Source organism: Aulonocara stuartgranti (assembly GCF_965226115.1).
Source record: "Aulonocara stuartgranti genome assembly, chromosome: 1".
Lineage (NCBI taxonomy): Eukaryota > Metazoa > Chordata > Actinopteri > Cichliformes > Cichlidae > Aulonocara > Aulonocara stuartgranti.
In genome coordinates this window covers 26,004,526-26,022,888 of record NC_138939.1, presented here as the reverse complement: position 1 = coordinate 26,022,888, position 18,363 = coordinate 26,004,526, and the positions used below count along the sequence as shown (strand labels likewise).

Here is an 18,363-nt window from a genome sequence, read left to right as displayed (position 1 = left end):
AAATAATATTTTTGAGAAAGACCTCATAGATGACTACATGTAACATGTGTTAAGGAAATTGGTTTTGTGTGGCTGAAAGAAAAAACAACAACAGTATATTGAATTTTTAAATAGTTAAATATCTGTTTTGGAATAGGTCTTAAAATTTGTATTGGTCAGGCTCCATGTAGCAGTTAATTTGTGATAGAAATGTTGTTTTATATGGTGACCATGTAAAAACTTGATAACAACAAAAAAGTCCTGCCAAAATTAATAACCCACACACATGCAAATATTCTAACACTGGCAAATGGTAAACAGTTTTGCCTAGAGGCAACTTTGTCAAAAATGTCATGTTTGGTACTTGGTGATGCAAGTTTCTGGGACATGTGCTATAATAAATAAATTAATTTATTTAAATCAGCTGTATATCTGGCACACCATGGACATTTGGGAAGGAAAACACATAGTCAGGCCAGTTCTATTAAAGGCAGCGAGTCTTTGCTGATTTAATTGACAGAAGAAATAAGTGCATCTTTCTGATATTTTTGGATCATTCATTAAATGGTAAATGGCCTGTATTTGTATAGTGCTTTACTTAGTCCCTTAGGACCCCAAAGCGCTTTACGCTACATTCATTCACCCATTCACACACTGGTGATGGCAAGCTACATTGTAGCCACAGCTGCCCACAGCTGCCACTGACAGAGGCGAGGGTGCCGGACACTGGCGCTGCCAGGCCCTCTGACCACCACCAGTAGCCAACGGTTGAAGTGTCTTGCTCAAGGACACAACAGTTAAACAACATTAAACAGAAACTTCTATTATGTGCATGAGTATGCAGACCTCCCTGCCAGTTGTTGGACTGGTGTTGATGTTTTGCAGAGTCGTACTGTCCACTCCATTTAAAGAAGCATTTTTTAAAAAATTGAATGTGAATGTAAAACGCCATTGTAACTCTTTGAATGTCAAAATAAGTGTAACAGAGTAGGGACAAATCAATACAGACATTTCACTGTCTCTATTCTTTTTAGATTATGCTGTATGCTGCAAAGAATGGGGCACAAATGTTTAACTGAAATGAAGCAAATTCTTGAAGCCTGAATGTAAAAATGTGCTCCAGAAGTGTTTGTTAGAATATTTGGTGCTTTTGCTTTGTGTATCCTGATTTGTTTCTTTTTGCTCCCCACTTATAGCACTTACCCTTTAGAAACATCACAGATGATGTGGTAAGCTTTGACAAACTGATATGCTTCTGTGTGTGCTTTGTGTCATCGATCTCTGCAACATCTAACGTCACCTTACTTGAGGTCACTGCTTCTGCTTATTTTGAGCATCATTAACAAAACCAAAACAGTCAGGCATTGGAGCCATTAACATCATAGGACAGACTTCTTGTTTGTAGTTTGTTTCATATTACTAGCATTGCATTCTAGTTTATTAATAACTGTTTTTTTTATTCTGCTTGACTACTAACCATTTAAATGTGCTCATAATCATCTAAACTTGACTCCAAGTCTGGAGTATTTTTTTCTATTTTTAATTGTGCTTTCTTTCTTTCTACAGCTGGACAGATTCGCCAGTATTCGGATTCCCGGTAGTAAAAAGGAGCGCCCACCCTTGACACAATCTAAGCACAATGCAAACGACTGGTCCAGTTCTTCATCCTCCACCTCACATCATTTTGAGGAACTATCGTCAAAGATAAACTCAGAAAAGGAGATCTTGGCTCTTTTTGAAAAGATGATGGTGTGTTCTTACTTTTTGTACAACATTTTCACATTTCATTAAAAAAAAAGTGCTACCAGGGACTAAGTGATAAAGATATTCAAAAAGACAAATAATCAATTTAACACAAGTGATGATATTTTTCAAACTTTCATTTTAGTTCAGTAATTTTATGATCATGGCCACAAAGCAGCTGATATTTGGTTGCTGACGCTAGAAACAGTGCAGAATGCTAATGTCTTCCAGAGTCAGTTATGCATTCAAAAACAACATCAAATTTTGGCCACGGTAATGTTGTAGTTTTTTTTTCTCTTTTCTTTTTTAGGAAGACATGAACTTGAATGAGGACAAAAAGACTCCTTTGAGAGAAAAAGACCTCAACACAAAGAAAGAAATGGTCATTCAGTATATATCAACTGCCTCTAAAACTGTAAGTTTTTAAATATTTAAAATATTTCACCTATTTTGAGTTTAAATTAACTGACATTTTATATTTATGTGGTTGAATGTTTGCATTGAAACGTGTTGCTGATGCTTTTAATTAGCAGTGTCTAGCAGCCTGAAGAAGTTTGAGTTTCATACTTTCTAACTTTTTTGAGTGGAAGGTAACTGGTTGAGTTTTGGTTTGTGAGGTACCATCCACACGTGTTTTGGTAAACATCACTTTTTCTGTGCGTTTTGGCCTTTTTGGAGTTTGAAGTCACAGAAAATGAAGCTTTTGAAACTGTTTCTGTATCAAATTTGAACTTGGAAAATGACTGTGTCACGCAACATCACATGTGCGTGCATTTATCTCCTTTTTAAACAGAAGACTATGACCCATGATATTGTTTATAGACCTTTGATTGGCCAGCTTTTCTGCAGTTAGAGGTATATGACCAACACTTTTGACAGCATGTGACATATATTTTTTGCATTTTTATGTGGATGGAAATCTTTTAAGAACAAAAGTGGAAAATCCCGCTTTAAATGGTGCGGGTGAATGTAGCTTGAATTTTAGGGCTAAATATTAGAATACTTGTTCACTGGTTTTCAGTTTTTGGCACCTGTTTAATTGTGTTCTTTAAATGTAGAAGGATATACTTGCCTTGAGTACTCAGCATCTCTCTCACTCACAGCAGTTATCATGACACTTAAGTTAACATTGTTGTTGTGAACAAACAACAAAATGAATTGTATTTATTTATTTTTTTTATACCACTTAAGACCAAAAATACATTGTCAAAAATCTTTGAAGAGAAGTGCAACGTCTTGCTTTCCACATAGGCACGCACTCTGTTGAGTGAGCAGCAGAGGTGAATTAGCTCTTTGCATATCTGCATTATTCTTGTTGTGTTTTTGTTTTTTGGCCCAGACATGGAGGTGGATTCATTTTATTTTATGATTATAGCAAACATTTACTGCAGGTAATAAAGAGTGACTGGGAAATAGGAAAACAAGTTATTTCTGTGACAGTCATATTATTGTTGATGGATCACAGTATGTAGCATACAGTATGAGGTACAGGATATTAAAGAATATAAATATTTTAAGCTTCCACAAGTCATTGTAAAGCATCGATATATCATTTTTCTTACATGAAAAGGCTAAAAAAAGAACTTCCTGGTATCCAGACATTGTACTTGTCTTTTGCACTTCTTAAAAGTTAATGTATTAGCTGAAGAAATGGGTAGGGGGGGAAAAAAAAACAAATAATTGACATTGTGAACAGTAAGGCCTATTCGTATTTGATAGCTACAGGTTTCTGGTTAAGTTGCCATCATGTGTTGCAAAGAAGTATGAAATAAGTCCAAGTCCAAATTTCTTACATCCAAGTAAGAAATTTATTATATTTGTTATAACCAGACATCCCTTCAAGTTTGCCTTAGGCTGTCTATCCTTGTCTCTAGTTACCATGGTGACTGGCCTGCATTTGTTACCTTTCATACCTGCATGGTAAAAAAATGTGGGCACCAACCAAAAAACAGTGAAATTAATTTCTTTAAGAGAGCAGATTTATAATACTCTGCATTTAAGAAGTGGTTCATTATGTGTTTTTGGAGAGAAGTTCTGAGAAAAAGGTCAACATTTCTGAGGAAATGTGGTGTCACTGAGTTTAAAACACTAAGCAAGGTGAAGTATATATCAACAAAAATGTTTTTACTTTTTACACAAAGGAACTTGAAGTTTTCTTGTTTTGCTTTTGCTTGTTTAACGTGCCATCAAAATAACAACAACAATGTGACCTTCTCAGTCATGTTGCTGTTTTGCCAATTGACCTTTAATTTTTAAACCGATGTATGCCACTTCCTTTTTTAGTCTGTGAATTTGGAGATGGCCTTGGAGAGAAACAATTTCCTTGTATGTTGTCACAAAAAATAATTGCTGACCTTTGACATTGTGTTTTGATTTATGTGCAATGCCCCTGCTGTGCAGGAAATTGAGTTTTGCCTTGCCTTAAATTGCTTTCAAAGAATCTTCAAAAATATGACTCCTCGATCAACTGAAGCTGAGCATGGGGAAAATTTATGTTAAGACCTGTCAAATGGTCAGAATCTGTGTAAAAGGGTTTATCCAAAATCCATGTGTATTGTTTCTAATTTGAAAATATAGCACATGGTTTAGCACAGCGGTCCCCAACCCCCGGGCCTCGGACCGGTACCGGTCCGTGAGTCGTTTGGTACCGGGCCGCGAGAATTGAAATGTATGGTTTTCAGGGTTTTTATCGGTTTTCAGCGTTATTTTGTTATGACTTTTATCGTTAACTCGGTTTTCCTGGGTCTTTTCACGTATGTTATGAATAAATCTTTTTTTCGGTACCGGTACTGGTTTTATTTTGTTGTATTTATCCGCGTCACCTTAAAGGCCGGTCCGTGAAAATATTGTTGGGCATAAACCGGTCCGTGGCGCAAAAAAGGTTGGGGACCGCTGATTTAGCACACAAAAGTCTACTGCATGCAGGCGGGGGCTAGAATTGACCTACTAATGGGTCCATGTGCAGTAGGGCTTTGCCATATTGTATACCTAGAAGTTGTGAGTCATGGTTTGTCTGAGAGCATGTTAGCATGTCCGTCTCTGCTAACAACTTAATACCGTTAACAAAAATAAGCAGCTAGTTCAACAACCTTCAGTAAAGAGCAATGCAAACACTTTGCAAATTTTAAAACAATTGTGCTAAAGGTAGAAACAACACAAATTTGTTTCACCATTTTATATTGGCAACTGGTGCAACCCTAAAGTAAACAAATTACTCAACCAAGAACTGATGCTTCCGCTCGCTAGTTGCACTCCTTAATGACAGGAAGTGCCAAGCTTGGGTGGAAATTATTATTATTGTTGTTGTTGCACAGTGGTAAAGCAAGATATTAAGCAGCTGGTTAGAAAACTTGACCCAAAATAACACAAACACCCCAGGTCGAAACTCTTTTTCAGTTTTCTTATCTGACAGTATTGTGAAGTTCCTACAGAGTTACATGAATAATTTGCCGTTACTGTAGTGTTAAATTAAAGTTTTAAGCAGTCATGCTATACGTGTACGCTACTTGGGCTGCACTATGTTAGTGCTTACGTTTGCTTTTTTACTATGTCATTTGATATAATGCTGTGTGCCACTAATATTGCACTACGATGCTTCTGCTGCTGGAAAGTTGTTTCAGTAGATTAACACTTTGATTTAGATTGTGTCTCATCAGTGACAGTAGCTCATTGGCAAAGGTGGATAGAAAATGCTGTTCATTTACTTGAATTAATAAATGTTGCTACCCGCTATCTTTTTTCCTTTCGTCTGAAATATGAATATTGCAAATTTTCTTGAAATATTGTGATATAATTTTGAAGCTATACCACCTACCCATGCAAAGTGTGAAAATTCCAGGGAATTTGTTATATCTTAAATAGTTTAATAAATCGCACTGCTGTTCAAGGTGAAGTGGTCAGAGTATTACTACCATGGAGTGAATGTGTACAGAAAGTATATGCAGATCTTATCAGGCTGTTTTAATAATGACGTGTAAAGATAAATGAGTTTAGCTCCAAAATTTTGTGCATAGTCTCACTCCCATCTGTAGTGCATATTTAATATGACATCTTAGGCTTTTGTGTAAAAGTTTTGTAAATGAATGGTTCATTAACATTTTCAGACCTTACCTGTGCTTCTACATTAAAGGAAGGGTATGTTATTACGCTTTTTCATTTTTTTTAATAAACTGGTCTGGTCTCACTTCAAGATCAAATTGAAGTATGTGGCCTTTTAACTAAAATGTCTTTGACACCCGTGGTCTATTGTATGTTAATACAATGCTCGCATAAATGGTACATTATGAGTGCACATCATCTTTCTCCTGTACACACTAGCTTTGGGTCAAGTCTCTTTGAAATTCAGGGGGGTGTCTTCCAAAATGTATTTTCTGTGAAGGTTTCAAGAGTGGAGTACATCCCTGACCAACCTTAGAACTCTAATCAGGCAGTATTAAAAAAACACTAAACAGTGACTCACTGGTCCATTTTGGCTATAACCTCAGTTGAAATGATTATTAAAAGAAAATCATGCATTATGCTCCAAGTGCACATTTTAACATATGAAGCTTTTAATGCATCTGGAGTCTATCCATGTTATGTGGATGGACTTGCTGTCACTGGGCAAACAGGGTGCCACGAATGTTCCTTTGATAAGAAACACCAGAAGGACCCGGGCCTGTTTCTACCAAGAGCAGCAATCATACTTTCCTCTTGCTGCTGAAAGCCCAAGAGATCCTGAAAAACAAACCGCCTAGTCATCATCATTTCTCACCAGGATGGGAGAGGCAGTTGATCATTGGGCTTGAAGAGGAAAAGAGAGGGAGGCAGACACTTTCTGTATCCTTGATGGTCTGTTGTGCAGCCAGGCAGTGGTTTGTTTTTGTGAAATTGCCACCACCATTCGACTTAACTCAGCACCGAGCAAGAGACATACAAAGTGGGAGTTGGACTAAGCTGATGATGCTTGCAATCAAGAACCAATTTGTAAGCGGAGCAGAAATGACATGTTTTAGCCGTGGTAACAACACTGGAGGGTTCTGATGTTGTGCGAGTGATAGTTTCATAGGACTGCTATCTGAAATGAGTGGAGTGCTTTGATGTGTTTTGTGGTGATGAGCATGAGCCATGTTGTGAAGTCCAATTGAACATGGAACACATGCCAAATAAAATGTTTTCCCAGAGTTCAATCAGGACAACAAGCTACTCAACAATCAGTATCACATGAGCTAAAGCTATACTTTTCTGGCTGCCATTTCAAAAGCTTGTACACCTTTGACTTTTCTATATATGTAACAAGCTTCTATTTATTGGGCTATAAGACTGTTTGCTGCTATACGATACATTCTTTGAATAAAAATGACAGGTTTTATCACTGAAGTTTTGAAAAGTAAATATATTTGTATTGTTTTTCAGATTAGAGGCCTTTCTGTATATATTTCTATAGAGTAGGGCTTTATAGAAGAGGTGTGAGGTGAGAAACAGACTGGATATATTTCTTTTTTCATTTTTCATTTTTTTTTTTTTTTGCCAGCCTGTTGGGATTAGGGATTATATATTCCTTCAGATAGTGATAGATGGTGATATCTGAGGTCTTTGATCAATCAAGAACATTACAAAAAGTAAGTTTAGCTTCAAGTCTTTACCACCCACCCACACAAAAGCAGTAGTAAGTCTTACTCAGTAGTAACCCTAGTGTCTTGTCAGGGAATGAAAAGGAAATTCTTGGTATAGCTACCCCCCCCCCCCCCCCCCCCCCCCCAGGTTCATGCATTCTAAATATATAAAGTTAATAATTAAGGTCTTTTTCAGTAATTTTGCTTGTTGTGTTGTTGATAGTTTTGAAATTATATACATTTTAAAACATTTCCATTCAGAAATACCTTAGACTAGAAATGTGTATGGACATGTAAGGTGTGTATGTGTGTGTATAAAGTGGGAACTTTTTAGAGGTACATTAAAATGAGCAAGCATGGGAATAAAGCTAAGTGCTTTAGGATTGGTCAAAAGTCAGGAAAAACTGGGCAATTTAAACAAAAACAAACAAACTTTTTATTTTTACTTGGCAGAATTTGCAAGGCTGTATTTGAGAGATTTCTTCTTCCTTTCTTTTCATTTTACAGGGCAACTTGAGAAGCAGCCATCAGATTTCTCCCCAGGAATTCCTTAGTGAGCTGAAGTCAGGGGTCATGGATGAACGTCTGTTTTCCTGTCTAGACTCACTGCGAGTGTCCCTTACCAGCAACCCCGTCAGGTATGGTACAAGATTCTGACACTAAAAGTGGACTTGCCCTCTTTAGGTTTAATTCCCCTCTCTTGTCGCTGGTAGTTTATTATTTGACAGTACACTATACGGGGACACCAGACTATATACCTTTCTTTATGTAGTATTTCTGTCTCTTATTTTCTCCTCTGTAAGTTCTATTACTTCAAATTTAGTTCATATTAATCTAATCATCCTTTAATCATGTTTTTGTGTGTTGTTGTTGTTTTTTTTTTTGTTTTTTTTTTTTGGCGTGCAAGTTTAAGTGTTTTGCTGTCATAATGGCAGGTGTCAGTTATAAAATGTCCAGTCAGTATTGTTGCTAACACACTGACATGTTGTGATGGTTGATGCTTTATTGCATCTTTGAAGCGCTAAAAGCAAACAAACAACTAAGACCAGCTCAATACTGACCTGTCATGTGTCACTCCTGTCTGGTTGCACGCCAGCATCTTGTAGAAAGTTGCCTGCTTGCATTATAAGTATTACTGCCCTCAGCTACCTAAACTGTTTGTGGAAAAAGTAAACAAAAAAAAAAACAAGATTTCTTGAAGGTTTAGGTGCCACACATTAGGTTTGATCAGGTTATTTAACCAGTGTCTGTCTTCTCATATTTTTGAGTATTCTCATTCCATATTTATAGTAATCAGATAAATACTAAGATGAACTCTATTTATATATGTTTTGGGAAAATAAATGTGTATTAAATGCAAAAACATTTGTTGGAAGGTTGCTGCCAGAAGGTGCTTAATTACTTCAGTTTATTTAGTTACTGTTGCAATGAGAGGGCTCTTTCACTCTCATTTCTCTTTCACAGGCATTTTCTGTGACAATGACATTTTTAGCAGTCTTTCTTAATCTTGTCCTCTAGACCATGCACCATATTTTGAACTGAAGCAGTAGCATCAGCATCATTCAGTGTTCAGTTTGTGTTCATATTTACATCTTATATTGGTAATAATATTTTTTTTAGTTTCATGTTAACTTTGAGCATAGTTTTCTCTATTTGTAAGGTTAATCTGATGGCAGAAATGAGTCTTACAGCCTAGCAATCAATACTGCCTTTTAGCAGTTTTTGTTTTGTTAAAGAAGAGTGATTAAACTGTAAATTTTGTATCAATATTGATCTAGGTGACTATAATAAATGTGGGTATGTCTGTGAAGGTTCTCAGTCATCCAGGTCATCGTAGTCTAAGGAGCTTGGAAAGAAAAGTGTGTGGGTAATGTAGCTATGGTGTAACTTATGTGCCAGTCACAATGCTAATGTGGCTCTATGACTAAACCTCACTTCAAAACTGTGTTAGACTGCACTGATAGGTACTTTATGTACTCTGTAATGATGTTAAAACTTTGATTCCAACGATCGGACACTGCTTTGTGGTTTGAATGGTCAGCACAGATACTGAATGAAGTCACCACTCATGATGACAGACTGTCAGTCTTTTGTAAAATAACACCGTCTGGTTTCATCAGAACTCTACCTAAGCTGAAAACATTGGTTTGGATGTTGATCAGTGTTTTTTTTTTTCTTCCCCCTCTGCACTGAAGCAAACAGCTTACACATTTTCATAATATAAGGGTTATCTTACTAGTATAGGTTATAAGACTTTTATGCTTCCTGATCATTCTCGCTGTGCTAGAGCATGCAAGCTGAGTTAATTTGGTACTAATTTGGCACTTTTACAGTCTCACAGTGTGATTCTCGACTCCTTTACTGTATCCACCGCAGCCCCCCCCCCCCTCCTTTTTTTTTTTTTTTTTTTTTAAAAGGAAGGCCACAGTGCTAGACCACAGGACCAGCAAAGCTACAAAATGCAATTGTATTAAATGGATTTGATAAATGGATCTGACAAACAAGTGGAAATTGGTTTTTCATTTTTTATTAAAACTGACCTTCAGGTTTAAGTGCTCAGTTTTTGTTTTTTTTTTTGTTTTTTTCCAGTTTAGCTATATAGTAAAGTTTAGCAACAATGTGAAAAGAAACCTTGAATGCTCTTCCTGTCATATACAACTACCCATGAACAACATGTCAAAATATGCAAACTGATTATACACATAAAAATAGTTATGCAAAGTAAGAAAAGCAAGGCTGAGATGGTTTGCACACGTACAGAGAAACAATCGTGGATATATTGGATAAAGGATGTTGAAGATGGAGCTGCCAGGGCCACAGAGAGTGTTGGATGTAGTGAAGGAGGACATGCAGATGGTTGATATGACAGAGGAGGATACTAGGGATAGAATGAGATGTGGGCAGATGGTTTGCAGTGGAGACACCTAAAGGTAAGAATGCCTTACCTGTGTCATTAGTTAATTGTACTTCCATATGCAGCAGCTTAATGGTTTTTATTGAGGTTGTAGTTTGCAGTGGTTTTAAAACAGACTGTATTTTAGGGACTGGTAATTCAATGTTTAGCTCATCCTCATTTATAATCTATGTTACATTTATTTATGATCTATGTTTTAGGAGTACTGTATTCTTAGTAGTCAGTGAGAACAATGTCATTCATTGCCCACTCTGTGAAATGACCCCTTTTTGTATTGCAGATGTTCCACATTGCTGCAATTTTAGCCTCCGCCTTCTGTCCCTAGAGAGCCCTCCTGTAGTCAGTTAACGTGCTATGAACAGGACATTTTAAAGTTAATTTTTTATATCTGGTTCATAACCGCCTAAGCAGAGTGCAACACTGTGCTGCACTGCCTGGGAACCTTGTAGCCATTCTCCTGAGACTGCGTTAGAAGTCAAGCTACCTTAGCTGTGAAGTTAGCCAGATAAGGTGCCTCATTTTTCTCTTTGATTTATGACTGTTTTTGTTTCCCATAGAGAGGGATGATTAATTTGTTTTCTTTTTTCAATGCTTTTTCCCTTATTCCCTTTTTCGTGTCTTTCTGGAAATGATACCCCTCAGTTAAATATTGCTGTGCTTCTTTTGCATCTGATAATGGTGTGCTGTGATTACAGTAAGGCTGTAATCAGTGAGCGTTAATAAATCCTCAGTGCTACGTGTAAATATCAAATAGAAAATGGAAAAATCACACTTGGAGAGCTGCTACTCAAGAAAAAATAGAGCGAACTGATCAGTAGGTCCCAGCTTTTTCAGAGGTTTTAGAGTTCACCTCTGCAATTAAATCTTCCATAAAATTCAAAATGATAATTTTGTAATAATATAATTATCATTATTATTCAGATAAACACGTGGAGCTCATTTTTATTGCTCGTGATTGTATATTTAAAAAAAAAAATCAAAGCAAATGATGTAGCTCTTTTTTTTTAAAGTCAGAAACATAGCTGTATTTTGGCACCAATGTATGCGAACCTACATACACTACATGGACAAAAGTACCGGACCCTATGCCTTTTTAAATTCGGGTGTTTTCAGTCCTGTTGCCACAGGTGATAAAATCAAGCAACTAGCCGTGCAGTCTGCCTTTACAAACATTTGTGAAAGAATGGTTCATTGTAAAGAGCTGACTGAATTAGTGTGAGACTGTAATAAGATTCCATTATTGCAGTGGAAGTATTTGAGAACAACAGAAGCTCCATCACGAAATGGCAGACCACATAAAGGTACATAGTGGGTCGCTAAGTGCTGAGGGGTATAAAAAGTCACCATCACTCGGTGATTGCAGAGATCCGGACCTTTTCTGACATTAACATAAGCACAAACACTGCAGTGAGAGCTTCATGGTGTGGGTTTCCATGGCTGGACAGCTCCTGTAGGTGAAATATGTAGGGAGCCGTCTTCCGGTTGTTATATGGCATGTGTTACATTTAGCACAATACATACCGGCTGAATTGGATTTGGCACATTGGAGTGCAGGTATCTGTTGACAAGGGAGATGCAAACCAGGGGTCCGTTCTTCGTACCTCGCTTACTACATCCAAGATCAAATAATCGCGCTAACTTTGAGCTCGCTATTCCGGTTCTTCGAACACACCTGTTGTTGACGATTAGTATAGCTGGATGAAGTAATGTGAGCTAACTGGGTGGCTTAACAGGGGCTACGCATCGATAGTAGAAACATTGATCGGCAACCCTTTGGTCAGCGAAAATGTCGAAGGAGCGCGCTCGGTATTTTTCGGCAGCAGAGGAAGAACCCTTGATTGAGGGATTTCAGGAGTTTCAGAGTTTAATTAAAATGCAAGGGAACACTGCAAAGGCTGCAAAAGCAAGGAGAGAGGGCTGGCAGAAAGTTGCTGACAAATTAAACTCGTAAGTAATTTAATAATAATAATAATAATAATAATAATGGATTGGATTGATATAGCGCTTTTCAAGGCACCCAAAGCGCTTTACAATGCCACTATTCATTCACTCTCACATTCACACACTGGTGGAGGCAAGCTACGGTTGTAGCCACAGCTGCCCTGGGGCAGACTGACAGAAGCCAGGCTGCCATATCACGCCATCGGCCCCTCTGGCCAACACCAGTAGGCGGTAGGGTAAATTTATTATATTATATTACATTATATCCTCTTTCACATTAGAGCCACGACAGGACCCACTAGAACATGGGAACAAGTAAAAGTGAAATATAAGAATATTCTACAGAATGGTAATATTTATCACTTATATTGCTTTTAGTCTCTTGAAAACAGACCCTGAAATAATCTGTTTGTTTATAACAGCAACCAAGAAAAGGGCAGAGCAAAAAAAGACAGGTGGTGGTCCTGCACCCCCTCGTCAACAAGTTGGTTAAGTAAATAATACCCTCACGGGAATATCGATATCTCTCTATGAGCACACTGTCGCGCTGAGCTAAAGGATCCTGTCTGTCCCGCAATATACGCTGAATTCTGAAAACTCTCCTTATCAATCTTGCACCTTCCGCAATGGGTTGCTCACGTATACGGACAGGATATGGCTGCGACAGACTTCCCAAATCCCCCTTCGCTTTTATAGCCGTGGTCTCTCATCTTGATTACACGAAGTAATTTACTATTACTACTCTAAAATATGAATTACATCTGGAATAATCAAATACATGTAATAGAATGATTAATAGTACATTTCCCTTTTTTTAGGAAATGACCTGTATGTATCTGTGTGAAATCAATAAAAGGATCAGGTGCTGCATTATCTTTAGTTACATTGATAATATTTATTTATGGAAAAACAGTGGTAAAATATCGCTGTTGCTTTCGTATAAATGAAGCGGACATACCTGCGTGGCCGCGAGCTAATCTTGTTTACATAAAGTAAACCTGCTCCCGAGCAGGTTTACGCTTACGGATATGTTGCTATGACAGCAAGTCCCGGATGAGCTTCGGAGAACCGAACGATCCAAGATCAGGCGAAATCGTCAACAATCAAATCCAGCTAACTTACTTAGCGAGGTACGAAGAACGGACCCCAGAGCTTTGGAAATCCACCAAAAATGTTTGAAACACTTGGGCTCTACATGCCTTGTACTTAGGGAAAACGTATTCTTCCCATCCCCACAATTTTCACAGTATCGAAATATTGTGGCATTATATCTTAGATGTAGATAACTATGCCCCATGTGTGTCATTATGAATTACTAATAACATAAAATGTTACCAGGTATGTGTCTTCACTAAGAAAAAAAAAGTTTCTCCTTTCTTTTTTTAGATAATTTTTGCACAGCACTTCTCCAAACACATTCAGGCAGAGAGTGTGATTGAAGTTTTCTCATTTGGGATGTGGGAGGGTGCCAGATGTTAGGAACCAATGAAACCCAAGTGCTGCCAGAGAATGCTAGATGAGCAGACAGAACAGAATATAAAATACTTTAATCATTTTAGAGTCTAGGCAGACAGCATGTGGAGTACAAAACAAGAATCTGTCTGTGACATAACATGCGTGCACTCACACACATATACATAGAAATATATGATATATCTCTCTATCTCTCTCTATCTCTCTCTATCTCTCTCTCTCTATATCTCTATCTCTCTCTCTCTATATCTCTATCTCTCTCTCTCTATCTCTCTCTATCTCTATCTATCTATCTCTCTCTATCTATCTCTCTCTATATCTCTCTCTCTCTCTATATCATTGGACTGAATTTCTGGCAAAGTGATTGTGGTGTTGGAAAAGAGGTCATGGGAGCCAGTGTATTCACAAAATGATGTAAGAAATGCTCGTTCCTTTTTTTTCTTTTTTTTTTTTTTTTTGAGTGGTCCTGTAGCTCGTAGCTGATCTCCAGAACAGAAAAGAAACACTTTTGCCAGTTAAAGTCAGAGATGGTGGAGTAACCACGAGATGCGAACCTTTATTTTTCCGTGAGCTACCTGCTGAATAATACTGAGGATGGCAACAATGGTAACTGAACCAGCAAGAGGAAATCCAGACCTTGTTAGCGAAGTCTGAACTTGTCCATGAGTAAACTGACAACAGATTGGGTCAGTCTCTGAAAAATAAAACAACAAAACCCAAAACACTGAGCGCCTGTTAACATGCCTTTAATGTGACTTTAAAGACTACGAGTTTTGATCTGTGAATGCATGATTTAACAGACATGTTTAATAAAAAATGCAGTCTGTCCAGCTTTATTTGCTGTATCCAAACTTTCCCTGACCTTCAGTTAGGACACACAGTCATGCTCATACATAAACTTTTGCATCGGCCCGGTTGTTCTTGCTCTTAATAAGACTTCTTCAGGCGTTTTGGAAAGCTATTCCATTTTCTTTTTCAGGCCTCTGAGATCTTCAGAATGTCTAAAAGCTAAAAACATCAAACAGCCTTTGAAAGCTGACTTACCACCAGTATCCATTTTTCACTTATGTCTCCACAAGTGTCTTTCATATTTGTTTCAGGAAAGCCTCACAGTGCAGGTATCCTGGTTTCCTCTGTAATTCCTGCTTGAGATCATCTGATTGTTCTTCTTTGCTCTCTGCCTGAACTGTTGATGATGAAAAACTTGCATACAGTTGCCACTGGGCTATGAATTTCAATAAAGCTCTTATTAAGACCTCTATAACCAAAATCCTACAGTACTGACTGGGTAGGGACCAATGTAGAATATAAGTCTTTTTTTCCTCTCTGAAACTTGAGAGCATTTTTTCTGATCTACCTTGGCAGCAGTCTTTTTTTTTTAAATCTACATCTGTAAAGCCATCACTGTTTTTGTCAGCCTCTTTCCATCTAACCCTGACACGCTCTCATAGTAGTAAATGATGGTACAAGGCTATGTTTTAGTGCACTCACTCTATATATAATATATACAAGTGGAGATGTATGCAGAAAATGTCTGTATATGGCATGAAGTTGGGAATTAAAAGCCCCTATTATTTTGTTTTTGTTTACCTTTTTTAAAACACTGCAGAAGTCATGCTGGGAATCAGACAGCTGGTCTCCCCCCCCCCCCCCCCCCCCCCCCTTTTCTTTCTCCTGTCAGGCTATTCATTGTGATGTAGCCATAGTATTGTGCAAACAATTAGAAGAGGATTCTGCTTCTTTTGATGCATTTGTGCCTCCATATTTTGAGGAATTGTAAAAAAAAAAAAAACAACAACCCAAAACCGCCCAAACAGATGGGCTTCCTGTTAATAGATTTAGCTAAGGTGTTTGTTATAAGCTCAGTTATTAATGTAGAAACTGGAATGGGGTTTACCTGTCATATTTTTGTGACAGGTGTAGATTACATTGAATAAATCAAAACAAACAAATGAAAAACAATAACTAATCTCCCATCTGTTTGGATTAACATTAAAATTGGTTATTTATTACAAAATGCCATTTATCAGTGTTCTTCAGAGACACAATAGTAGATGGAAGAAAAATGTAATCATACACACAACCTGCTTCTTTTCAAGATAAAGCATTTAGATAACAGCTTCCCGTTTTATCCTGCCACCTTGAGAATTTATGTACATATGATGCTGGAAGGCACAGAGTGTGGTGATTAGAGCAACAACTGTGAATGCTAATGTTCAGAGATGGAATTCAGGTTCAGACAAGAGGGAGGGGCAGTCTACAATTTAGCTCATGCCTCTGGTTCAATGGTATTCATTCTTAAAGCTGGAGTACCTTGGTTTGCAAGTACTGGTAACCCGAGTGTGGAGAAGGAGACTACAGAAGGTGTTTGGATCTGGGGAGACCAAAAGCCTGGGCCAGTATTCAGCCTCTTTACAATTCTTCATCTTCTTTCAGCCGCACCCTTTAGGGTACTCAACAGTGGATTATCTGCCTTAATCTCACCCTCTCCTTAGCGTCCTCCTCTGTCACACCAGTCCTCTGCATGTCCTCCTTAACTACATGCATGAAGCTTTTCTGTGGTCTTCATCTTTCATCCTGCCTGGCAGCTCCTCATTTAGCATCCTTTGTACAATCTATCAACTATCCCTACTTTGCACATGCCCAAACCAGCTCAGCCTTGCCTCTCTCATGTACTCATTTCTAATCATATCAATCCTGGTCACTGGTCAGCTCTGTCACCTCCACTTTGGCCTCCTCCCTTTTTGTTATGGCCACCGTCTCCAAGCCATACGTCATAGCAGGCCACTACCATCTTGTAAACCTTCCCTTTTACTCTTGCTGCCTTCCTTCTGTCACAAAGACAGCCCTGACTCTTCACTTCTCCTTTATCTCTTTGCTTTGGATGGTTGACCTCAGGTATTTAAACTCATCTACCTTCACTTTCTCACCTCCTGGTACCCCCAGTGTTACATCCGCCTCTCTCTCATGCTGTTAACCAGGTAAACACCACATTAAGCAACATAATACTTCTTAATAACACTGTTCTGTCTTATTTATATGAAACAAAACTATTACTGATATCTGATTCCAAACAGCTCTGTTGTAGAATAAAGGTAGAATATGTTCATTCATGTGAATCTCTTTGTAGAGTCACTCTTCATCACACTTTTTTTTAAAGAATAGCTCCTTGAGTTCAGTGGTTGGAAAGAATTTGCCCTTTAGAAGGAAAATAAATCTATATTATACGTTGGTCCTAAGCTTTCAATATTACTCTGTAATCACAGGCAGCATTCTATTGGATCAAAGGTACGTTCTCCATAAGATGTGTCTAAAATCAGCTTTCACATAAAGAGCAGCAAGAAAATGTTTTTATTCCGTGAAGTTTTCTTTGCATTAATTTGATAGTCGGCTAAATTGGAGAAAATAAATCCAATACGGGTGTTAAAGGAAGAAAGCGCTTAGACAGCAATCAATATAGAACCTAAAATAATGAACAGTTTCTTCATTGTCTTTGCTGGTTTTACAGTCACGTTCTTGTGTCATGTGCATTTGTGTTAGCAGTGTTACCATCTGCCTTTTGTCTTTATAGGGGCAGATCCACATTATTGTTCCAGTAGAGTTATGTTATACTCTTCTGCCACAGTCTACATAAGACCAAGGCATTTGGGTATTGCGCATTAATGAAATTGAATGAATTTAATGATTAACTGATTAGTATTTCCGGTGCAGACCAGATTTATTTAATTGCTAATCATATATGTGCCTAATAAGATACATGCACTCTTATACAGAAGGCTGACATGGAAATGAAGAAAAGTGGGGAAGGGGGCATGGAAAAAAGTTTCTCAGTAAAGTTTTCCTCCATCGGAGATGCTAAAGTCTGCTGTGGTATTGATTCTGAAAATCTGCTGAAGAGAGAGAAGAAGATTTTCTCTCATTTGGTGTTTTTTCTCATGATTGGAGAAAGCACTGTGTGACATGTCAGTCCTAAATCTCCTGTTTGGGTAGAAAACATTTTCACACATGAACGTTGGACAATGGTGGGACAATCAATCACACTGTCTGCCTTTACTCACTTCTAGCCGAATGTATAAAAGTCACTGGATCCACTCTGTGGGTTTCAATGGGCCAGGCTTTCCCTTAATTTTGTGTTTATAGCTTTTACTGTGTTCATGTATTTCAGACACAGCAGAGGATAACAGTGTATGCATGTGCAACCTTTTTATTTAATTATTTTTTACAGTATCTTGTTTACCTCTACTGCCTTTCTCTTCAACACAAAGTACTGAGTTCTGTTTTTCTGCCTGGTGGATGAGAATGAAATTGTTGTCAGTTGTCAGTCTGGGACTATTGTGATATCGATTTCATGTTTGTTATTTCAGCTGGGTGCAAAACTTTGGGCATGAAGGTCTTGGACTGCTGCTAGACATTTTGGAGAGGTTGCTATTCAAGAAACAGTAAGTTTATGCATTCATGTTCAAACTCTTTCCGGTCTCAATAATTATTCAATTCTTTTAAGTGTTTAATAGCAAACAATAACCTATTGCTGTCTTGTTTCAATAGCCAAGAGAAAATTGACAAAAAGAACCAACATAAAGTTATCCAGTGTCTCAAAGCCTTCATGAACAACAAGGTATTGACAATAGCTTATTTTATTTCATTTTATTATTTCACTTATTTTGTTTGATGGATATTTGCTGGGTATAAAAAGTCTGTTTTTGTAGATCAGGTTTCTTT

General features: G+C 37.7%; 1 protein-coding gene across 3 annotated transcripts in view; it reads left to right on the top strand.

Annotated features, from left to right (window-relative positions):
- Positions 1–18,363, top strand: part of LOC309702738 (protein diaphanous homolog 3-like) — a 165,862-nt gene that overhangs the window by 3,479 nt on the left and 144,020 nt on the right. For all 3 annotated transcript variants that reach the window (XM_082527368.1, XM_082527369.1, XM_082527370.1), the window contains exons 3-8: positions 1,176–1,208; positions 1,546–1,728; positions 2,033–2,137; positions 7,824–7,954; positions 18,009–18,083; positions 18,190–18,259. In XM_082527368.1, coding sequence (XP_082383494.1) covers positions 1,176–1,208; positions 1,546–1,728; positions 2,033–2,137; positions 7,824–7,954; positions 18,009–18,083; positions 18,190–18,259 — 597 coding nt within the window. The remainder of the gene's footprint in view (positions 1–1,175; positions 1,209–1,545; positions 1,729–2,032; positions 2,138–7,823; positions 7,955–18,008; positions 18,084–18,189; positions 18,260–18,363) is intronic.